This window comes from Dioszegia hungarica (genome assembly GCF_025882075.1).
Source record: "Dioszegia hungarica strain PDD-24b-2 chromosome Unknown MKK02contig_8, whole genome shotgun sequence".
NCBI classification, from domain to species: Eukaryota; Fungi; Basidiomycota; class Tremellomycetes; order Tremellales; family Bulleribasidiaceae; genus Dioszegia; species Dioszegia hungarica.
In genome coordinates, this window is record NW_026515770.1 from 615,410 (window position 1) to 638,065 (window position 22,656).

A 22,656-nucleotide genomic window follows, 5' to 3' on the forward strand; every position below is an offset into this window, starting at 1 on the left:
CAGGTGACGGAAGCTTTTGATCCCCTGAAATGCCACGTCATCTGACAGCACTTTCCGACGGAAAGCCCTGGAGGAGAAGCTTTACTTCGAGGCTCAAAGCTTCTGATACCGCCCATGCATGTGCAGTCGTCCTGGTGAATGGGCTCATCTTCTCGCTGATATCAGCTACTGTGAGCATGATCAGCTGAATATTATCGGAAAATCGGCCTTATATGCCCGCTACAGCTTTAGGATGGCGGGTAATGGCCATCATCTTAAGAGACAGACTTTCGAGACGCAGCAGTCAAATGACCCAGCTGCTTGCAGCTACCATGTATGATGGTGAGATGACTGAGACGGAGATTGGAAGCTTCTGCGCAGCGAGAGGGCGAAAAGGTCTGTCGCGCGCTCTCCGCGGTTTACCACTTGCAGGGTGGCGGAATGCCCAGCTTGAGGCTGTGTTGAGTACTCGTAGATGGAAGGCTATCGAGACAGAATCTCCGAGATTATGGCCTACACGATCCGGGGATACGTGCGTCCTCTCCACGACCCTCGCGCACGACGTGACGCCCTAGAACAGCTGGTCTGCCACCGCACCGAGAGAGCAGAGTGGCGCGTTTCACATTTTCACGCTTGTTTCAGGTGTTTCACCTTACGTAAACAGCCTCGTGTCAATAGGAAATCCGGCTCGCACACGGCTGTCGCGTCCAGCGATCCTCCTTCCCGCTCTTCTTCAAATACACCTCACCGGCCATGTCTAGCTCCACTGCGGGTCCGGTGGACCGTCCGCCGCCTATCCCTCGTCGACATCCCTCGCGGCCTTCCCTCCGAACGCCATCATCTACCGCTCCGCCGGCTGACGAGACTTCCGACCGACCTCCTGTTGCGCGTCGACCCACATCATCCCTCTTCCACGGAGACGAGGCCTCCAAGGTCGGTACGATCGGACTAGGATTTACGGGGCGTGTCGGTCTGGGAAGTCCGCGTCTCGAGTTCTTCCAGCGGAGGGAAGGGGGAGGAGGGGATAGTCAAGGGTCGGAAGAAGGGAAAGAAGGAGGTCGGCGGGGTAGCTATATTGATCGGGATATCGGGCTGCCCAGTCCGCCCGGGACGGAGAGCGAGGTGGGGTATGGGCTGGGTATAGCTGCCTCCCCATCGCTGGACGATATGCCCAGGGCGGAGCAGGTGTCCAACGTGAGAATACCTTCATCAAGCCGGCCTCGATTACAGCCTCGTACGCCCTCGGTGGCCTCGTCTTCGGGCACCACGGCCGCGCATCAGCGGACATCCTCCGTCACTTCACACACACAGTCCTCTCGCCGCCGTCTTCAGCCAAAGGTATCCTCGGGTATGACTCGCTCCACCTCGTCCTCGTCCAGCATCTACAACCTATCTCTTCGGGACGTCAGCCTGCCCGGCTCGTCCGCCGGATCTCCGAGCATGAGCGACAGGACCCACACGCCATCTCCAGTCAAGAAGTGGTCTCCTGCGCCATCGGCTTCAGCTGAGGGTAGCCGCAGATCCCCAGCGGCCGCTTCACCTGTCGAGCGGCTCAGCCGGCACTCGTCCAGGCGCTCCGTCGGGTTTCCCTCGAGTACAAGCCTGGAGGACATGGCGGAGGGCGTCGCGACCGGCAGCAGGGCATCAAGTAGGTCCGGCGGGTCGGAGGATACGAGACGCGTCAATGGTGGGGCCGGGGAAGGGCTCGTTCGGCGCTCATCCCGCTTGTCCGTCGAGTCGTATTCTTCTGCGGAGCAGGACAGGCGGGTTGAGGTGGAAACGAGCAGGGAGATAGTACGGAGGTCTACGGTCGATACAGGGGAGAGGAGTGAGAGGGAGGGGGAGAGAAGACGGCGAGGACAGGAAGCCGCGGAGCCGGCCACCAAGGGCGAGACGGCTGTCAAGCTCCTCAGGCGTATATCTGGCGGCGCGGAGCTGGACGATCGGATCCGGGAAGCGGAGGAGAAGGTCAAGCGGGTCAACCAGCGCTCGTCCCGTCCCTCGACATCCACCTCCACCCGGGATGGACGGTCGCCTCAAAAGTCCACAATCCGAGGCGCCGACTCATCCTCGCCGGCCCCATCTCGACCATCCCCCGTCGTTCCGTTTGCAAACAACACGCTCAGGCGAAGCGCCACCCTCTCGTCAGCTTCGGCGCGGAACCATGCAACTGCTGAGGAGCTTGTCAGCCCGGAACGAGCGGATGCGAGCACGACGAGAGATAGAGGCACATGGGAGGACACTGAGAGGGATAGGAGTGGAGGTAGTGCAGGAAGCGGGAAGCGGAAGCCCCTCCCTACGGAGTTCAGGTCATCTCAGCCAGTATGTCCAGCCAGAATCTTGAGAAGGCTCCCCCGCTGATGTGCAGTACACACCATCCCCAAAGCACACCACGCATATTGGTCTGCCGAGCAGTTCGTCTCGCTCCAGGGTCCACCAGCTGGCTGAGTCTCCGGAAGAGCGCCTATCGGACCTCCCTTCCCCCTCATCACACTTCACGTCCCCGTCCCGGCGGACAGACTCGATCGACTCCCCCTCTTCCCGGTTTCTACGGCACGAAGGGATTGAGGGCCTTGATCGGTCAGCTAGTAGTGCCAGCAGGAATCGAGAGCCATACTCGCGTCGGCAGTGGTCAGAGTCGCTCTCTGGTCTGCCCAACCTCCGAACAGACACGGTCGATCGCGGCCTGCCCAAGCTGCGCGACTCGCGCTCGATGAGCCGGTCGGCTAGCGTGATGGACAGCCACTCGGAGCAGGCGCCGGGAAGCGAGCGGAGGCGATACCAGTCCCGGAGCTCCACTTTGTCTTCGTCGTCTCGACTCGCCCTCACTCCAGGGGACTCAATTTCGGTCGTCGATACCCGTTCAAACCACTATGAGTCAAAGAAGGATCCGCTGGAGGTCTTGCGGAGGATCGAGGAATCGAGGGAGCTGCATAATAGGCAGTGGGAAGAGGACCGGGCGGTCTCGGTCGTAGGAGACTTTGACTCCCCTGCGAGGCGGTATGAGCGGCCTTCATCAGGCGAAGGGAGGAGCCGGATCACCTCTCACGCGCGCATTCGGCCCGCCACGTCCATGTCGAGCATGCGGGAGGGGTCGGACCGCTCCGCACCGATCAATCGGCTCCATCGTCGGACGTTTGAGGAGTCACAGGCGGAGAGTCCATCTTCATCCTCGCGTCGGGCGACATCACGTCTTTCACACGGTCCGCCGGTCACGGAGCTTCGGCACAAGCGGAGCAGTACCTCTGTGAACGGCCGGGCTGGCGCATCTCCGCTCGACGCATACGCTACCAAGACGGAGCACGGGCGACTCCTCCTCGAGGCGTTCCGTGCGCTGGAGCTCAAGCTCCCGCCTGACCTTCTGGACGCGGTACCGGACCTTGTCAAAGCCCTGCAATCCACTATATCGGCGCAGGAGACGATCAATACGTCGGTCCGGGACTCGCTGGCCACGGCAAATCGGACAAACGTCGCGATCGACCTGGACAACCCAAATATCGACGAGCTCAGGCGGGACTTTGATATTTTGCTGCCGCTCCTCCGGGAGGCTGGGCGCGCGTCGGACCAGTCCATCCGGGAATTGACGAGGGTGATACTGGACCTTCCGAAGCTGTTGAGGGAGGGAACCAAGCTTGGCAGTACTACGCCCAATACCAGCCGTTCAGCGCAACATTCGTCACCCACGGTCAGGCGGTCCGAGTCTATCCTGTCCCGGTCGTCACTCGATTCCACCCGATCGCCGGATGACTACTCCTCACGCCGGTGGCAGAACACAAGCGGGGGATCCCCCGTTTCGGGCCTGAGTGGGGCGCGGGAGCGGCGAAGCCTGGACGTCATACGCTCGTCTAGCAGCATGGCGAGCTTTGTGTCACGCTTCAGGCGGTCGCCGGGAAAGGGGGAGACGATGCCTCTACCGCCCATAGACCAGTCTCCGCCTCGGGAATACGAGCCGTCCCCCCTCGACCGGGGCTACTCGGAGGAGCGGGACCTCTCTTCTCCACATCGACGGAGGGAGCGGGAGGAGCAATTTCATCCTAATCTTTCCCCTGGACCAGCCGCCGCACCACCGCCAAAGTCCCCCGAACGGTTCCGCAACATGCTCCGAAAAAAGGCATCGTCGACTTCTACACATACCGTCCGCGGCTCGTCCGGCTTCTCTCCCCTCACCCAGGCCACAGCTACAACCACGACCTCCACCCCGTCCACTTCGGCCTTCTTCCCCTCTCCCATCCGAAGGACAACCACCGCCATCTCGCAAATCACCGTCGGGGACCTCTCGCCCCCTTCTGCATCTATTTCGCGGGTCAAGTCGCTCCGGTCTGACCGGAGTGGGAGTTTTGGGGATGATCGGAGTGGACGCGATTTGGACTTGGGGTCGCCGGTCAGTCGATTTAGCTTTAAGGGGAGGATGGGGAGTGAGGAGCCGGAAGAGGGCGAGGGGGATGAGGCGGTCAAGGTGTTGGCGGCGGCTGCGAAGAGGAGGGAGTCGGAGACTAGTATAAGGCAGGCAGAGAGGGGGAGTGGGAGTGGATCGGGGACGTGGAAGAGCGGATGGAGGAGGGGAAAGTAGCTTTAGAGGTAGTAGATAGCAGATATAGCAGGTGAGAAGTAGGTAGACACGTAGATTGGGACAGTGATTGATATAGCATTAGGTCATTGAAAGCGGAGGTATTGTACAAGTAGATAGGTAGCAGTACAGCGTAGATCATCATGCATGGGTCAAACATGACGTATTCTGGTAGTCCGGTAGGAGAGGGGCGGTGGCCTAAATGTGGCGGGTACAAGTAAAGAGGCGGAGCTAGATAGATGGAGTCGCTCGGATGAACAGACAGAAGATCAGAGCAGCTTCATATTTCCCTAATCAGTCAGCTGAGCGCTCATCTAAACATCGTTACGCGGTGCAGAGCTCACTCTGATGGTGGACTCCTCAACCACCAGTCAATCACCCCCGAGAACGCCGCAAATGCCGCTCCTCCGCCCACCATCGCCTTGACTCCCGACTGCCTCGCGAGCAGCGCACCCGCAAAGAACCCCGCGGATACCGCATTCGTAATATCGTTCTTGGCTCTATACTGATCACTGTCAGCTCCTGGGTCCCTTTCATCCAGCTGTAAGGCCGGGATAGCTTACACCCTCGATACAGCACTCGACACCTGAGTATAGTGCTCCGACTTTTCCGAACCCTTTTCCTGTGGTCCACATATTCCGGCCCATCTCTTTGAACATGAATGCGGTTTGGGCGCGGGTACCGACGAGCTTTGTCGAGGCCCGGGAGAGGGGATCTTCGTATGCGAAGGAAGCGGACATTAGGCTGAAGAAGGCTCCGAGACCGAGTCCTGAAAGCGTCAGCTCCGAGACTGTAGGAACGATCACGGGAGCAAGTGATGCCCGAGCCGATGAAGCGCTTCCCAGGTTCATAGGCAGCCTATAGCCCAGCAGGTGTGTGGCATCAGTCCTGCGAACAGCTCATCCTCCGCACCCCTCATAGCCCTCCCAGACCATCGCCGCCCTTATGACCTGCCCTGCTGTCTCGACCAGCAGCTATGCCTAATCCCCCATCCACATCATAGCCCGCCCATTCGACTTACCTGCACCGCCCGACATGACGACCTTCAAGGGACAACTCTCCAGCGCCCCCGCCAGGATCTTCTGATATTTTATCGCCTGCTGCATCTCTGCACGCTCCTCTGGCGTTGTTCCTGCTGGTACAGGTTCCTGCCCTGGCAGATATAACGGCGCGAGAAGGGGGATAGGGGTGGCCATAATGCTGAGCTATAGATCGGAGTGAGTGACAGACGAGTGATAGAGAAGGTGTAGAGCCGGCGGCCAACTTTTTGCTTTGAACCAGCCGCGCTTCCGACGGAACGACTTGATCCGTGCGCATGCACCTTTGACATTCCGCCGAAGAGGGGTGGGATGGGTCCTTGCCTGTTGTACCTCTATTCCACTATCCCAGGAGAGGGTCAGCATGCCCAGAAGATAGCTCGAGACGATGTCCGAAAACTACATCGACCAGGCCCCGTTTCTGTCGGACAGATTCGACGTGCACGCGTACGCGAACGCGGTACTCGCGGGTCAAGCCTACCGGCCGGATGATGAGCCCGTGCAGAATGGGGAGGCATCCACAGTCAAGGCCGGTACGGCGAGTACTGGAAGCGGTAAGGGAGATATAGGCATGGAGCTGGCCAAGCTCAATCATGGCATTGTGAGCAGCTATCGTGTCCGTATGACGTCGACTGGAAGCTGATTCGAGTAGGAGGACGTCACGAAGCACCTCAGACAAGAGATTTCTACCTCTTACCCTCTCCTTCTAGCGCATCTCACCGCATCACTAGCGCTCTCATCACATATCCAGCCTATCCGAACATCTCTCACATCCCTTTCCTCCTCCCTCGACCGCCTAAACACAAAGATCCATACTCCGTACGAAACGCTTTCACTCCTCGTTCAGCGCCAAAAGCTCGTTGCGCAAGCGTCGGACCTCACTCGTCGCGCAGCCCGCTTTGTGCTCGTCGCAAAGCGGATGGAGGGGCAGATGGAGCGTATGAATGCGGCCACGGCGGATAAGATTGGGGAAGGGGAGAAGGAGCGGGCGTTAGCCAAGGCGGCACTGTCGGTTGCGGAGCTGGACAGCCTGCTGCATCCGCCTCCAGCGGAAGAAGCGGGAGGGATGGCGCACGGTCTCGAGCCGATCCCGCTCGGACAGCTCGACTTTGTCAAGGCGTTCGCCCCCAAAGTGGACGCTGCGAGGGATACAATCATCCAGGAGATGGAGGGGATGGTCATCAATGGTCTATCGGACCTGAATCAACCTCTTCTTTCGTCGTCGTTGCAAACTGCGCATAATCTTCGGCTTCTACCGGACCTGGTATCAAATTTGTTGGCGGACCTGAACGACGCGGTGACGCTGCGGATAACGAGGGCGTTTGATTCGGCAGCAATAGGGAAAGAGGTAGCTGGAAAGGGTAGGCTAATGCATGGTACAGGACTGCCGTTGGTAGCTGACACTACAGATGCACAGAGCACCGCGGCCAAATTTGCGTCGAGGGGAAGAATAGCGACCGAGCCGTCAAGCAGTAACACGCAGCAGTGGATTACTGTGCTATGGAGTCGGCTAGAGCGGGTCATCGAGGACGTCGCCAATTGCTGTATCAAGGTGAGCTTTTATCGGCCGGAAAATGAGAAACATGGCGCATAGCTGATGAGACGTAGGTGTATACTCTCGAGAAGGTGCTCAAGCTCAAAAAGGATGCCGAGACGCATGTTGAGTTCTTGGAGGTGGTGATGAAGACCTTGGATGAGAGGCCGAGCTTTACATTCTGGACGACACTAGCCAAGGCGCTGGAGACCCAGACGAAGGATGTCGCGAAAAGTGGGTCAGCTGATGTGATGATTCCGTATTTGGAACCCCTCGAAGCTGACAATCTAGCTTCTGCATGGCTTCAACAAGCTTTGTCAACAGGCTACCCCCGCCTGCTCCGTATATTCCACGACTTCTTCTCCAAGATAGCCATGCACACCGAGACCGTCTATACGCGAGATCAACAGTCACCGGAAGCGGTCCTCGTCCTGCGGTCGATTTCCACCTTCGAAACACTCTACCTCTCGAAATCGACCACGCGGATGAACGAGACTGTCTCGGGCGCTCTGGCCTCTTACCTCTCCGCAAGGGGTAGTCCTCCTGGACCCGGAGCTGGTGTGACGGTCGCTCGGACGATTACGAACGAGTTAGACTCGGCAAGATTTGACCCGCTATTGGTTAGAACAGTAGCGCGGAATGCGGTCAAGGTGTTGGAAGGGATGATTGCGAAGGTGGACGGCATGGTGAGCTGCCGCATCTGCCTCAGGGTGCCCCGCCCCCGCGTCGGAAAAGCTGACAGCTGTAGCTGGTGAACGATTATACGGCTGTATCGCTGATCGGTCCCAATGCTACTCCCGCGCAGGTCATCAACTGCCAACTCGTCGGCTTCCTGTATCACTGCTGGTACAATCTGCTATTCATCGAGACGGAATTTCCAGCCAAAGTATGGGAGATTATGTCACCAACGATATCTGTCAGCTAGCTTCCAGTGTTTCCAGCAAAGCCAAGCTGACCTAATAGTCGATCAAAGCGACATACACCAAAATCACCGACGCGCTAGACACAGCCCTCAAGCGCGAATTCGCCAGTATCTCCAGTCGAATACACAAGGTCGACTTTGGCAAGCCAATGGACCCCATGTCGATGGGAAGCGGCGGGGGCAGCCCGTACATGCAGGACCTTATCGACAAGCTCAGCTTTGTCAAGATGGAGTTGTTGGGCAAGATGTCGATGGGAGAGGCGATGCGCGCGTGGTCAGTTCTCCATACATCACTGGCCCAAAGGCGACGATGCCGAGCTGACCGAGGGTAGGGTCCTTGCGCTCGCGGGATACATTATCCGGACGTTTCTGCTTCATGCGTCTATCGCTCGGCCACTAGGCGAAAGCGGTAAGCTGAAGCTCACGACGGATATGACGGAACTGGAGGTGGGGCTGTCGAGTCTGTTGACGACGGGCCAGGTGCAGGGTCAAAGAGGCGGTATGAAGCTGGAAAGAATAGGCGATGATTACCTCGCACTGAGAGCATTCAGGTGAGCTGGCTGCCTTTCAAGTCAAGCGCTGGCTCTGACAATCTTCAGGCAAATCCTCTTCTCCCCGGTATCGTCCCTCACCAATGCGGTCGAGACAGTCCACCTTCCTCCGCTTATCACATTACACCACATCATCGTCCTCTCGCCTCTCCGACTGCCTCATGAGCTTCATGGATGGACAGAGCAAGAGTACTTTCTTTGGGTTCAAAAGCACGCGGATGAGAAGGAACAGTGGGATTTGCTGGAAAAGGCGGTGGATGACCAGATTGACGGGACGAGTTCTGGGAAGGTGAAGGGCAAGGAGCCGGAAGAGGGTGATGAGGAAGAAAAGAAGTTTGTGCGGATCGTAAAGGAGGTGTTGGAGCATGCTAGACATAGAGATGAGTAGATCTAGGCCGGGATGGATATCTCCTGGCACACCCATTCTGCACATTGTGGAACGCTATTGCCTGCAGCCAGCTCATTGTTGTCACACAATGCTATACCTTGGGACGCATCGGGGGCCCGTCCTCCATATGCGTTTTGGTTGGGGGCTAAGTGCCAGGGTACTCCGTCCTTGGCCATGTTTCCAGTCCCGGGGATCATGTGTCGGAGTTGAGAGCAAGCGAGCCGTCGTGCCCTTTCAAGAGGGAGATATATTTGATGCCTGTCCCTGCTTCTGCCCTCTCTCGACCTCTCCACGGAGTAGGGCGTGGATGCGCTACTAGTACCCGCCCAGCAACTGTCGAAGGAGCTGATCGTGCATGTCAAAACGTCAGATTGGCCCCGGAACCAAATCTGAAACACGCGACCAGCGCCACCCAAATTTCCACACACAGCGGGCTGACCGTCATCTCTCCATCTCTCTCTTCACATACACATTAGTCTTCTTGACTAACAATGCCCCTTCCAGGCTCGGGGCAAGGGCCTCCTCAGCGCAAGGAAGATCGCGACGCTCTTGGGTACGGAAACAAGCGCGTAGCGACCAACGGCCCGCCGGCTCTCATCCCTTTCGCGCACACAAAGGAGGGACGCGAGGAGCTTCGCCTACAGCGCATACAGGCTCAACAGGACCGCCAAGTGCAGTCTACGTCGGATGCGGGCCGGGGCCGGGGACGGGGACGAGGACGTGGGAGGGGCAGGGGCAGGGGCAGGGGCGATGGCGGTGACCGGGACGGTAGTGTGGACAGGGGCGGTGGTCGTCCTAGAGGCGGTGGCGGGGACAGGGTCGGCGGTGGGGATAGAGGCGGTAGTCGGGATGGAAGCGGTAGTGGGAATAGAGGCGGTAGTGGGGATCGAAGCGGCAGTAGGGATTGGGGTGGTAGTGGGGATGGGGGACGAGGGTCCTCTGTGGACAGAGGAGGGACAGCTCCAGTCCCTCTACCTATGCGACCCGCTTTTGGCTACTCTCCTCTCGAGCAGGACCACCGAGAAGGAGAGGCAGGGCCGAGTAATTGGCGAATGCATCGGTGCGTTCTTCCCCTCATGCTAGCAGGGCTGCCTGTTGATGACATTCAGCTCGTACACCCCTTCGCAACCCACCGCATCACGAGTACCTGATCATATTCCCGCTCGACCGCCGAGTCCAGCTCGTGTCCTTATGCCTCCTCCCCCTCCTTCGCTTCCGCCAGCGCCCCATGCACCACCCGCAACCGAACCGTCCAGGCTCGTTTTTAAACCAATAACACGACGTCGCATCTCTCCTCCGCCATCATCGCCTCCTGTAGCTCAGCTCATTCCTTCCGAGGCCGAGCGGGAGGAAGTTTCCAAAGAGGAGGGTCACGACGCGGACGAGGGGCTTCAGGAGGATGAGGTGGACCAAAAGCCCTCTCAAGAGGAGCTGGACTATGTACCCGTGAACCAAGAGGCGCAGCTGACGGGGACTACGGCATTTATGTGAGTGGGCTACGCCTGATGTCCACCATTTCTTGCAGAGCTCGATGGGATGCTGATCGTCGCAGGAGGAACGACGTCCCTGCCGCATGCTATACAGGCCCTAGCAAGGATCGCCTGATCGCTCGAGCCGACTTCAGGCTCGCCACGTACGACCGTCTCCATGCCACAGGCAAGCGACCTATCCAAGGTTTCTGGAGAGACGACGGCTACGCGGTCGATTGGGAAAGAGAGGTTCCGTCCGCAAGCGGCACATCTACCCCTTCCGCCTCCCACTCTGCCGAGAACGCTCTTCCGATTGTCCGGAATCTCGACATCCCGCCCCCTTCTCCCTTAAATTCGGTGCCTGCAACATCCTCCTCCGGCTCGGCAGATCGACCTTCATCTTCAGTGCCTACAACGCCAGCGTCGTTCCGCCGAGGGAAGCAAATGAACGGCCGAGCAATTCACACCCAGAGTGTGCCAAAGAAATACCAGCAGGGCGGTCTCGGCACACCCTCGGGCTATATCAATTGGGTGCGGAAAACATGGCTGGAATATAGCCAGCGCCGCATCGATGGGGCTGGCGTTCGGCTTGAAGCGGTAGCCTCTCCCAGCAGTAGCGTATATGCTATCTGCATGACCAAGCTCGAACCCGGCGAGGTCTGGCACCCGCCGGCTTGGGTGACGCAGCCCGAGAAGTACGTCAGTATGGACGATATGGGAGCGGAAGAGCGGCGAGATCTTGAACCGGGAGTCATCAAGCCCCGGCACGAGAACCCAGCGGGCGCGTCGTCGAGGAAGAGAAAGGCGAATGAAGAGGCCCCTCAGGACGAAGGTGCGGACGAGTATGATTGGCGGCCAAAGCGAGTGAAAAACAAGGAGGAAAGGGCGAGGAGGAAGGCGGCAAAGGCTTCGGAGCTGGCCTCGCGCTCTTCCTCTGCGTCCGGATCAAGCTCTCAGCCGAGAGCGGCAGCCTCTGCCGGAACGCCCATACCACGTCCGGCTGCACAACCTGGCGAGCCAAGCTCGTCAAGGACAGCTCCGGATGCATCTTCGGCGCAAAAAACAACCGTCCCTCCCATACCTCCCGTCCCCGCCGCCAAACCCGTCTCCGCCGGCAAAACCCCCACCCCGGCACCTACTCCCTCTGCATTTGCAGTCTCCCAACCTACTCCTCGGTCCCACACCCCGGCCGAGGAAAAACCGAACATCCCCGGATCATCCTCACAATCAGTCATTCCTCCTCGGAACTCCGAGCTCAGCCTGCCCGAGCTCGAGGCCAAGCTCTTCGCAAACTTCGAGACTATCGACCGGTGGACGCAAATGATGTCGGACTATCCCAGTCAAGAGCAGGCTCTGCAGAAGCAGGTGGATAGGGTGCAGCAGGAGATATTTAGGCTGCAGGCGGAGATTGAGCGACGGAAGCGAGGCGGGCAGGGGTGTTGAGCGCTGAGGTGTGGGGTTTTGGACATGGGGTCTTGATTATGGAGGGATGAGCGGACGGGAGGTACGGACAGTTCATGATTGGCTAGGCATGCTTAGCTTGATGTCAAAGCTGGTACCTGTACTTCCGTACACGTCTGGATGGTGACCGTGACGCTCCCGAGTCTGTCTTTCCTTCTCGATGAGCTTGACATTAGTTTTGAACTAGGAGCCGCTCGTTGGATCTTTCGGCGAGAAGGCAAAGATCCGAAGAGGTTGATTTACAGTGAACTCCCTCTTATCATGCCCATATTGCCCCTGAGCGCGGGGAGTATAGGTAGGGCAGGAAGTATGAGTCATGAGGGCGGGGAAAGGGTGCCGGGCAGGGTATCGGGCCCCGGGATTGGGTATGCGTTACTATGAAAGCATATGAGTTAAGAGGGAGTTGACTGTACCTTGCAGCGGCTGGAGCTTGTTCTACCATTTGCATTCGCCAATCTCAAATTACCAAAAGCCCTGACTGACTACATCCTATGATACAGTCAAATGCATGTATATCCTGCCAATCTCGCTTAGCCCCGCCGGCAGCCAACCTCATGGCGACCCCTTTGCCTCATCCGCTTTCTTCCTCAATAACAGCCGATTCCCCTCATCCTCCTCCCCCAACGACATCTTGATCCCAATCGGGCTCCCCTCCCCTCTGCCTTCCCGCAGATTCTGCATATCCACGTAGCTCTTCCCGCCCCTCTTCCTCCCGCCCCGCGGACTCTCCGGCCACCCGTCCGCACTGCTCCCGGAATACCGCCGGCCATTGTCGATGACAGCGAGCACGTCGTCATAGTCGACATCGGCCTCTTCTTGCTCGTCGTCACTTTCGGCCGGGGAGGAGGGGGCGGTAGGTGGATTGGAGCGAGATCGATCTCGACCGAGACCGGCTGAAGGGGCACCCCAGACGGACTGGCCGAGCCCGGCCGATCGGTTCCATCCGAATATCCGCTCGTCGAGCCACAGCATGGGGTGGGAGAGGACCGAATCGGACGCCTGGGCCTTGCGCGACATGAGGCCCTGGTGTCGGCCTGTCTGGGGCACCGAGGAGGAGGGGAGCATACGATCCTGATATATCAGCTTTGTTGTTTGAGCAGTGAGACATAGACGCAACTGACCTTGTTAAAGTTCTCGTATAGCTGAGGTCCAAACTCATCGATGATCTCCGAGATATCATTCGTCAACCCCTCGCGCATCCGCCGGAGTTTATTGACTTCATGTTGGTTGGGTACAATCGAAAGGAAAAGTGGTCGTAAAGACCTGGACAAGTCAGCTCATCCTCCATCCTTGACAGCGATGTATCGAACTCACTTCATCACATCCATTCCAGCCTCGCCAAACTTCAATGCGGCATATCCCAGACTAGGCAGAATGAGAAATACCAGCGCGGGCGGTACGTAGCGCTGATACCCGAGGAAGAGGTCGTAGTGATAGGTGAGATAGGTAGCGATGGCGCCATACGAGACGTAGAGCAGGGGGACGACCGCCATCGAGACGAGGACTTTCCAGGTGGCGAGCACGTCCCTCCCCTGGATCTTGACCGTCGATGCCGCCAGCGCCTCTGATATCCATCAGCTTGTGTTTGTTGATCTGTGGACTTGGCTTGAACCAACCCTTTGCCTTCTTTCGACTGATGAGCTTCGCCAGGATAAAGACCGGCGCGTGCAGTATCACCCCCGGAAGACTGAGCAGTCCCCACCAGAGCAACAAGCCAGTGCGGTATACGAGCAGCAGCAGACTCTTGATGCTCCGATTACTCGCGCGCTCGACTTGGTGGTCGGCGATTCCCATATCCCGGAGAAGTCTGTTGTATGCAATGACGCGTTTTCGGAGCTCGATGATGCGGGGCTCGTGCTGGTAGTGCAGGTAACCCTCCATGAAGCGTTTCGAAAGCTCGACGACTTGGCCGAGAGTGAGGTGTTGGCCGGGGGTACGGTACAGCCTTCGTGCAGCCTGAATGACCTACAAAGTCCGCTTTTGATGCCCAACCTAAGGTGAGCTGTACTAACCTGCATAGTCTCCCAATCTGGTCCGCGCAGAGTCACCGCCCTCAACCCATCATGTACCTGCTCAAGCAGCTTACCACATGCATCTCGCTTCCGCGCGCCGCCCGCTTTGTACATTTCGACCATCTCGGGCGGGACGCTTATTGGCGGGCCGAACTCGATGACTGCGCGCGAACGAAACTTGTGCGGGTGGAAATAGGAGAGACCGACGGGTACGAGCTTGACGTCCAGGGAGGGATTAGCGGCCATGGCGCCGAGAGCCATGATAGAGAAGCCGGCCTTGAGGGGGAGGAAGTCTGTCCGATCGTGCGAGCCGCCTAGAATATTAGCGGAATCCCCGCCTAAAGAAGCAGTACTAACCTTCCGGGAAGATCCCGATACACCCTCCCTCATTCAAGCGCTGAAAGACCGCGCCGTATGTATCCTCCTGATCCACATATGGAAGCACCTTGTACTGCCACCCCTCGCCTCCCTGATCCCTGAGCTTGGACGACGCCTTGACGTTCGTACTCGCGTCTTTACCAGCCACCACGAATTCCCCCTTGAGCTTGAGCTCCGTATCGGAGATGACCTCGTGTACCGTCGCTGTGGCGTATCCGCCAGATTTGGGAAGGACGAGCTGGGACCGAGGCTTGACTTGGGAGGTGAATTGCGTGGAGAGACCAGTAACAATGAGGGGGTCGGTAGAAGAGAGGAGAATCCGGCCGGCGCCTGCTTTGGCCTCGTCTGCAGCTCGAGCCACGGGGACTGCAAGTCAGCCATCATGTCGATTCTCCATGTCCAGGGGACTCACTACTGTCCATCATGCCAGCGGCTATACCGACAAACTTCCTTTGCATACTCTGCTATATCAGCCAGCCTCCCCCATAGCTCTACGATTTGAAATCACCTTGGCAGCAATGAGCACCGCTACCCTCCTCTGAGCCTCCTTCCGCACTTCTGAAAAGAGCAGTAGCGGGTCCAGGAACTGGTTCGCATGCGGACCGCAGATGAAGAGCACGGGCCCATCTCGAGGGATATTGAATGCTCCTCTAGGTCTGGCGTACTCAGCTCTTCTGTCCACACTGCTTGCTGTTCGGAGGGGATAGCTCACCTGATCTCTCTAAAGAAGATGTTGATGATCATGCGCCAGAAGATAAGGACCGTGTCCCCTTATCAGATATCAGCTCGGGCTCGCATGGAAGGAGCGTGGGAATCAAGTGGGGCCAAAGGAGGGGAACTCACAGAGTAATCCAGCTGCCATCTTGGCTGGAACTTCTTGCTGTGATTTTCCGAGTATCTGCCTAGTTGCGATATCCTGTCTTTAAGTTATAGCTGGAAGAGAGTCGATACACAAGCTGAGAAGAGGCTGACCTGACCTTGTGGCGTATAAAATAGGTGAGGAATGAGGAATGCTGAGGTGAGGTGGCAGGTGCCCCAAAGTTCGATCGGCTAGCCCCCGGAACCAAGTGCCAGCGCGGAGCTTGCCTCACTTTCAAGCTTACGGTGCCGCAGAGCAGGCCCCATGTGCCTGGGTTCCTCTCCGCCGGACTGCCAGCTAAAGCAACATATGATAGATTCTACATAGGTACATGGCTATCCGGAGTCGGCTAATTACCATACGCTACCTCCTAATGATCACACTATGACTAAGCCCGGAAAATGTCCTCCCCCCATCTCTACTCTGGAGCCGACAACAACCCCCTCACATTGACAGGCAACATCTTGTCCGCCAGCGCCTTGGAGAGCGGCTTGAGACCCGTCAGCGGGAAGAATTTGCACAGGGCAAGTATCTCCAGCCGGATCGCCTTGAGCCGTTCTGCACGGTCGAGCGGAATGGCTGTGGATGTGGCGGTGGCGGTGGCGGGAATTGGTGTAGAAGGTGCAGTCGAGAGGGGAGATGATGCCTCGCGGGCACCTGGTCCGTCCGTGTCCGTGTCCGCTTCCGTGCCTGTCCGAGCCTTCTTGGCTGGTGAAACCCGCTCTTCCTCTTCTTCCTTGACCTCCTCCCGCTCCGACTTTTGACTCGGGGCCGCCCTCCTCTGCTCCCTGTCCATCGCCTCAAGCTCCGTCGACACCCACTTCAGACCGCCGTCCATCCCCGCGTGCGTGCTTGGCAGGCCGAACTCCTGCGGTGCCCGAATGAACGGCGCGATGTCAAGCGGGTTCGCCGCGCGAAGGAGGTATCGGAGGTTCATGCGAGCGTGGGAGGAGGCGGCGATCCGACGCATCTGGGAGGAGGGGATGAGGTCGTGATCTTGATCTTGATCTTGAGCGGAAGGTGAGGTGGGGTCGGCGAGGTTTTGCAGAGATAAGACTGTCCGGCGGGTGATGGGTTCGATAGTCGGAGTGAGGACGCCCCCATTATAGTCTTGTTGGATATACCGCTGGAGCTCCTCAAGGCCCTCCGCCTCGCCCAGTTTCGCCTCCCCGGTAGATTTGGCGCTCGCCAGTGCCCCTTCTAGGAATTTCCGTACTGAGGTCCGATACGCCTCTCCCCTCAGATCCCCATCCTCCATATCCCTCAAATACTCGCCCGGCCGCCTGGCGTCATACGTGTTAATATACCCATTATCTCCCGCCTTGGCCACCCCTCCTGGTTCCCGCTTCCGCTTCAGCCCCTTGTCCCGGACAATAGTCGGCCGAAGCTGTTCGTCCAGCACCTCCTCCCCCAGCTCGACTACCCTCTGACTCGAAAGCACCTCTCCCGACCCCGCTGCCTCGTGCGTCCGCCGGCGCGAGTGCTCGAGCCGCTCCTGCTGGATATCGGGGTACACGCCCCATTCCATCGCGTCCAGCTCGCGCGTCGGGAGTGGGGGCCGTACGGGATTTCTCGTGAAAGGAACAGGCGGCTGACCGTACACCCCTCCGACGCCTGGCCAGTCCCACCATCCACCCTCCCTCCTCAGACCTTTCCAATCAAGGACGGTCCGCGCCGTTTTTGGCGCCGTAGGAGCGAGCACGGTATGCACATCGTCCATCTCCGCCAGGTTCCGCGTACCGTCATAGTCGAAGTGCCGCCATTTGCCCGAGAAACGCTCTCGCGTACGCAGCTCCCGCTTGATATACACCTTCTTTCCGCCGTTGAGGTTCCATCCGACCGCAAGACCAACGAGAGAGTTGGAGGGGTACTCGAGCATCTCAACAGGAATGCGCGAGGTAGGGGGGATCTCCACCTCGACCGGCGTGGGATCGATGGGCTCGCCGTCCGCGTCGACGCTTTGGAACCGGCCGGGCGTGCTGGTGGTCTCGCGAACAGGGGAAGGGGAGGGAGTGATGACGAGTGGGCGGTACCGCTCGATATGCTTCAGTCCGTAGGTCAGGACGGTGTTGGCAGAGCGGTACGGGACGGTTCCGGCGGGATTGAAGGTCTGGGCGGCGGATACGAGGAGACGGAGGTCGGCCTCCATAGCGTCGATGGTGCGGTACTCGCCATTGTCGATTTTGTTCTGCATGGTGGACAGGTCCATCATCTTGTCGGCGCCGCCGATAATGGCGAGGTAAGTGGGAAAGTCCTCAATGTTGACCGGCTCCGAGAAGAGGGCGTACTGTTCTAGTGAGCTTTATTCCTATAACCCCTCCGTCATCTGGCTAGCTCACCTCATCCCTTCGCCTCAGCTCGACCATAATCTTCCCCAACAACTCCTTGAGCGGTTTCCTTAGCCTGACCCACTTCGTGGCAGCCCTGCCTCTTCCATGAGGCGTCCTGCCCTCCTCATCCGCCGGAGTAGCCGGCAGGGACAGCGGATCCGGAGACCCCTCGTACCCCTCCCCATCTATATCCATCTCCTCCTTGACATCCACATCGTCCCACCCGCCAGGCGAGACCGTGCCGGAAGGAAACCGTGATTCCGGCGCTGGTGAAGGTGTCCCCGCGCCTCCAGTCATGAACGGCAAAGGAGGGGGCGCCATCTGACCCGGAGACGCGAGTGGTGTCGATGGTCCAGAATATACATGCGAGGGTATAGCGGTCGGACGGTTTGGGGCGGATTGGGACTGTCGAGCATGAGTATGGGATTTCGGGAGGCGGCCGAGCTTGCTCTTTGCTTTTGAGCGGGCTTTAGGTTTGGGGGAAGATTTAGGAGTACCGGATCCTTTGGGCGCTTTGGAGGCGGTGGATACGGGGGTGTGAGGGGAGAAGGCAGGACCGAGGGAGTTGGACTGCCGAGAAGGACCGGCTGATGCGGGGAAGCCATTACCCCATTCAGAGCCATTGTGGGTGGCGACGTGACCATTTGAGTATGCACTACTTGGCGTCGAAGTTCCAGCAGTAGCGTCGAAGCCGACGCTCACCTTGCCCTTCCCCTTGCTTGTCGCAGTCGGGGCGGATGCGCTCGCCTGGAGCCCAGCGAGGGACGCACCCGAGAGGGAAAGTTTTATTTTGATGCCCGACATGGTGCCTTCCCTCACTCGTCAGCCTATCGCAGCCTGATAAAGAGGGTGCGAGGCTATACTTACCAGGCTCTGCTACTCTCGCTGAGCGTCGGGCAGGTGAGGCCGAGGTGGACGTGCCAAGTGGAGGCAGGAGTCGAGCAGGAGAGCGTGCGGAGGAAGGTCCAACGGCAAGTTGATCTCTGGCTGAGAGTGGCTCTAAAAGGGGGGGGGGGGATGAATTACACTTGACTGGCTCGGCGTTGTCCGACGTGTCTGTACGTAAGCGGCTTGGCTGGTGGAAGATTTCAAGCCAAAAGAGGTCCACCTCATGGCTATGCTTGCACTGAGCTTGCCTTTGACCATCATAGATCTATACACACCATGGAGAAGCCTCATAAGCCACACCACAAGGCTTCAGCGGGTAAGAAGCTCGAGAAGAAAGATGCGGCAAAGGGCGTGGATCGATCAGGAGGGCAGAGCTACAACCCAAAGGTGAGTGGCATCTAAGATGAAGGAGGCGACAGGCAAGGCGAACCAAGCGAGCATAGGTCAAAGAAGCCATACTGACAACTAGGCTTTCATTGGTGCCTCTTTCCGCTCCGCAGATCGCGCTGCTCGTCGGACCGCCGAGAAGGACCAAAAGCGGCTCCACGTCCCGCTCGTCAATCGGAATCCGGATGAGCGCAAGGTCACGGGCGAGAAGGGCAAGGGGATGAATGAGGGACGTGTCCCGCCTCCACCCATCATTGTCGGTCTCGTTGGTCCTCCAGGAGTCGGCAAGTCGACACTCCTCCGCTCCCTCGTCAAGCGGTTCACCAAGCATTCGCTCAATCAGCCTCTTGGACCGATCACCGTCGTCTCTGGCAAGACCCGGCGTATCACCTTTGTGGAGTGCGGAAACGACTTGAACAGCATGATTGATCTGGGCAAGGTCGTGGATCTGGTGCTTTTGATGATTGACGGAAGTTTCGGGTTTGAGATGGTACGTCCAAGCGAAGGATCGAGCTGAGATTTAGGAAACCTTTGAATTCCTCAATATCCTTCAATCGCACGGTTTCCCCAAAGTCCTCGGTCTCCTCACCCATCTCGACCTCATCAAAAAGCAGTCCACCCTCAAAGATACCAAGAAGCGGCTCAAGCACCGTTTCTGGACGGAAATCTACCAGGGCGCCAAGCTCTTCTCCCTCTCGGGCGTCATCAATGGCCGGTATCCCGATACCGAAATCAATCTCCTCTCACGCTTCATCTCAGTCATGAAGTTCCGTCCCCTCATCTTCCGGAATCAACACCCTTATCTCATCGCCGACCGTCTCCAGGATCTCACCAGCCGAGAAGGGCTTCGAGCCAACCCAAAGATGGACCGGACCATTACGCTCTACGGGTATCTCAGGGGTCCGAACCTGCCCGCGCGGAATGCAAAGGTGCATATACCAGGAGCGGGGGATCTGGAGGTGCGGACAGTGGAGAGGCTGGCGGATCCGTGTCCTCTACCAACGCTCGAAAGCGAGCGGAGGCGGAAGATGGGCGAAAAGGCAAAACTCATACATGCGCCAATGTCGGATGTGGGAGGTGTCATGTATGACAAGGATGCGGTGTATGTGAATGTCCCGGGGAGCTTCTCGAGGGGTGGCGATCGTGAGTTATCATATGCGTGATGACGAATACTCAAGCTCACCTGACAGAACCACAAGGCGAAGGCGAACAGATGGTGCTCGACCTGCAGGACGCCACGCGGACATTTGCGGACGGCATCGACTCATCCCAGATTCGTCTCTTCGGCTCGTCATCGGCACCTCTCGAGGCTCCTGCTGGTCGCCAGCGGAGACGGGCGGAACCTCGGAATGGCGGACCAATGCTCGGTGTCGCCACAGACGAGGAGTACGATGACGAGGAGGACGGGGAGGATATCGATGAGGATGACTTTACGTCTGATGGGGAGGGGATGGCTATCGGCGATGAGGAGGATGAGCAAGATGGGGAGGTCGACTTTGCGGATTCGGGGTCGGAGAACGATCTCGATCTTGCCACCGGGTTTGAGCAGGACGGGAAGCGGCTCGACCTGGACGACGACTACTCCGGGGACGAGGAGGACGAGGAGGAGGAAGTACCCAAGTGGAAGACTAGTCTCTCGGCTCGGGCCGCCACGGGCTTTACCGAACGCATGACGCGCCGGTGGGACCTCATGTCGCTCATCTACAACTCGGATTTGAGCCCCGAGGAGATTGCCGCGGGTAAGACGGAGGCTTCGTCAGCGGGCGCCGAGTCGTCTCTGATGGCGCGGGATGGGTTCTACAAGGTGTCCCGGAGCGGTGCCGAGGGTGACGATGGGGATCAGTTGAAGGAGAGCGTGGATGCCGAAGCGCTGAAGGCGAAATGGTCGGATGAGACTATGCTGGAGTCGCTTCGGGGTCTGTTTATCAGTGGTCCGGTCGGCGAGGTAGACCAGGAGGGACAGGCGTATGAGGATGATGCGGGAGATGCCGACTTTGAGGATGTCGAGGGAGGAGAGGACGGCGAGGACGTCCCGTACGTCGGTGTCAAGCCGACCGAGGACCTCGCCAAGACGCGAGATTCGGCGATGGAGCGAAAAAAGGCGGCACTAGCGGCCAAATTCGACGAAACCTACTCGGACTCGGACGACGAGGGCAAGATGGACTTTTACGACGCCCAAAAGGCCGAATTTGCCAAGCAGCGCCAGCTGAACGAGGCGGAGTTTGAGGGGTTGGAGAACGAGGCGCGGGCCCAGATTGAGGGATACCGAGCCGGCTCGTATGTCCGGCTCGAGATCGAGAATGTGCCCTGCGAGATGGTGGAGCACTTCAACCCCGCATACCCCATCATCGTCGGCGGTCTCCTCGCGGCCGAAGAGCGGTTCGGGTACGTGACGGTCCGTATCAAGCGACATCGTTGGTTCACCCGAACCCTCAAAACCAACGATCCCATCATCTTCTCCCTCGGCTGGCGTCGATTCCAGTCTATGCCTATCTACCACCTCGACGACCACTCTATCCGGAACCGATTCCTCAAATACACGCCGGAGCACATGCACTGCTACGCTACCTTCTTCGGACCCGTCTCGGCCCCCAATACCGCCTTTTGCGCTTTCAACTCCCTCTCGGCCGGCACACCCGGATTCCGCATTTCAGCCACCGGCGTCGTACTCGATATCGACCGGACCACCAAGATTGTCAAGAAGCTCAAATTGACCGGTGTACCGTATAAGATCTTCAAGAATACGGCCTTTGTCAAGGATATGTTTGGGTCGCAGTTGGAGGTGGCCAAGTTTGAGGGGGCGAATATCAAGACGGTCTCGGGTATTAGGGGTCAGGTGAAGCGGGCGCTGAGCAAGCCGGAAGGGTCGTACAGAGCTACGTTTGAGGATAAGATCTTGATGTCTGGTGAGTTGTCTGCTTGTAAGGCTGGGCTGTCGTTGACGTGCAGATATTGTCTTCCTGCGAGCTTGGTACTCTATCGAACCGAAGAAGCTGTACAACCCAGTCACGTCGCTCCTCCTTGCGGACAAGGGCGAATGGAAGGGGATGCGCTTGACGGGTCAGATCAGGCGAGACGAGGGTGTCGCGACGCCCTTGGACCCCAACTCGGCATACAAGGTATGATTTACATCGATCTCGCAAGGACAGAGCTGATCTATGGTAGAAAGTAGAACGGACGACCCGTCGCTTCAACACTCTCAAAGTACCCCGAAAACTCGAGGCCTCACTCCCCTTTGCGTCCAAAACCAAATCCGTCGCGAAACAGACCAAACCGACGTACCTCCAATCCCGCGCGGTCATTATGGACGATAATGAAAAGAAGGCGGTGGCGCTCCTGCAGCAGATGCAGTCGCTGCGGAAGGATAAGGTGGCGAGGCGGAAAGAGAAGCAGGAGGAGCGGAAAGAGGGGCATAGGAAGGAGAGTAAGAATAGGGATGAGGGGAGGGAGAGGAAAGTCAAGGAGGAGAGGAGGAATACGTTGAGGAAGGAAGGGCAGAAGAGGAAGTTTGCGGAGGAGCAGGGAGGGCAGAGGAGGGGTGGGGCCAAGAAGCAGAAGGCTGATTAGCGGGGCCAGATGAGGGGTCGATTATGAGTAGCGGCGATCTCGGTGTCAACTAGGACATGTATACGTACGCGGGTGGTACTACGCCGCTACTGATCAACAACTGCTCGTATATACTGACCCTAACTTCTGGATGATCCTGGCAATACAGCGCTGAAAACAGTGTAAAGTAGACGAATGTGACGCTACGGTTCGCAGCATTTAAAGCGATACTGGCAGTCTCAATACGCTCGTTCCAAGCCCCTCGCGCTCAGAGGGAGCTTGAAACGAGCGTACAGTCTCAAGGCGATCGCCTCCAACGCACTCAAACGCCTCAGCCAATAACGCCGC

General features: G+C 58.3%; 7 protein-coding genes across 7 annotated transcripts; 4 read left to right on the forward strand and 3 right to left on the reverse strand.

Annotated features, from left to right (window-relative positions):
* Positions 1–732: 732 nt before the first annotated feature.
* On the forward strand, positions 733–4,549 carry MKK02DRAFT_43918 (uncharacterized protein; the record flags this gene model as incomplete). Its single annotated transcript, XM_053092678.1, has 2 exons — positions 733–2,301; positions 2,348–4,549. The coding sequence occupies 2 exons, from the start codon at positions 733–735 to the stop codon at positions 4,547–4,549; spliced, it is 3,771 nt and encodes a 1,256-aa protein (XP_052945015.1).
* Positions 4,550–4,826: 277 nt separating this feature from the next.
* On the reverse strand, positions 4,827–5,742 carry MKK02DRAFT_43919 (mitochondrial import inner membrane translocase subunit TIM22; the record flags this gene model as incomplete). Its single annotated transcript, XM_053092679.1, has 4 exons — positions 4,827–4,836; positions 4,891–5,051; positions 5,110–5,315; positions 5,568–5,742. 4 exons carry the CDS (start codon positions 5,740–5,742, stop codon positions 4,827–4,829), a joined length of 552 nt encoding a protein of 183 aa, XP_052945016.1.
* A 229-nt stretch (positions 5,743–5,971) lies between these two features.
* MKK02DRAFT_25119 (Golgi transport complex subunit 5-domain-containing protein) lies at positions 5,972–8,978 on the forward strand (the record flags this gene model as incomplete). The annotated part of the gene is made up of 9 exons (XM_053086989.1): positions 5,972–6,184; positions 6,236–6,931; positions 7,100–7,135; positions 7,192–7,351; positions 7,409–7,803; positions 7,866–8,033; positions 8,081–8,313; positions 8,372–8,590; positions 8,639–8,978. 9 exons carry the CDS (start codon positions 5,972–5,974, stop codon positions 8,976–8,978), a joined length of 2,460 nt encoding a protein of 819 aa, XP_052945017.1.
* Positions 8,979–9,665: 687 nt separating this feature from the next.
* MKK02DRAFT_43921 (uncharacterized protein) lies at positions 9,666–11,890 on the forward strand (the record flags this gene model as incomplete). The annotated part of the gene is made up of 3 exons (XM_053092680.1): positions 9,666–10,042; positions 10,088–10,465; positions 10,531–11,890. The coding sequence occupies 3 exons, from the start codon at positions 9,666–9,668 to the stop codon at positions 11,888–11,890; spliced, it is 2,115 nt and encodes a 704-aa protein (XP_052945018.1).
* Positions 11,891–12,460: 570 nt separating this feature from the next.
* On the reverse strand, positions 12,461–15,160 carry MKK02DRAFT_43922 (uncharacterized protein; the record flags this gene model as incomplete). Its single annotated transcript, XM_053092681.1, has 10 exons — positions 12,461–12,979; positions 13,030–13,171; positions 13,223–13,472; positions 13,525–13,873; positions 13,921–14,234; positions 14,278–14,664; positions 14,711–14,759; positions 14,807–14,954; positions 15,011–15,068; positions 15,142–15,160. The coding sequence occupies 10 exons, from the start codon at positions 15,158–15,160 to the stop codon at positions 12,461–12,463; spliced, it is 2,235 nt and encodes a 744-aa protein (XP_052945019.1).
* Positions 15,161–15,575: 415 nt separating this feature from the next.
* On the reverse strand, positions 15,576–18,291 carry MKK02DRAFT_43923 (uncharacterized protein; the record flags this gene model as incomplete). The annotated part of the gene is made up of 2 exons (XM_053092682.1): positions 15,576–17,444; positions 17,497–18,291. 2 exons carry the CDS (start codon positions 18,289–18,291, stop codon positions 15,576–15,578), a joined length of 2,664 nt encoding a protein of 887 aa, XP_052945020.1.
* Positions 18,292–18,651: 360 nt separating this feature from the next.
* MKK02DRAFT_25911 (uncharacterized protein) lies at positions 18,652–22,329 on the forward strand (the record flags this gene model as incomplete). The annotated part of the gene is made up of 6 exons (XM_053087113.1): positions 18,652–18,762; positions 18,845–19,213; positions 19,287–19,905; positions 19,953–21,668; positions 21,712–21,881; positions 21,928–22,329. 6 exons carry the CDS (start codon positions 18,652–18,654, stop codon positions 22,327–22,329), a joined length of 3,387 nt encoding a protein of 1,128 aa, XP_052945021.1.
* Positions 22,330–22,656: the final 327 nt, after the last annotated feature.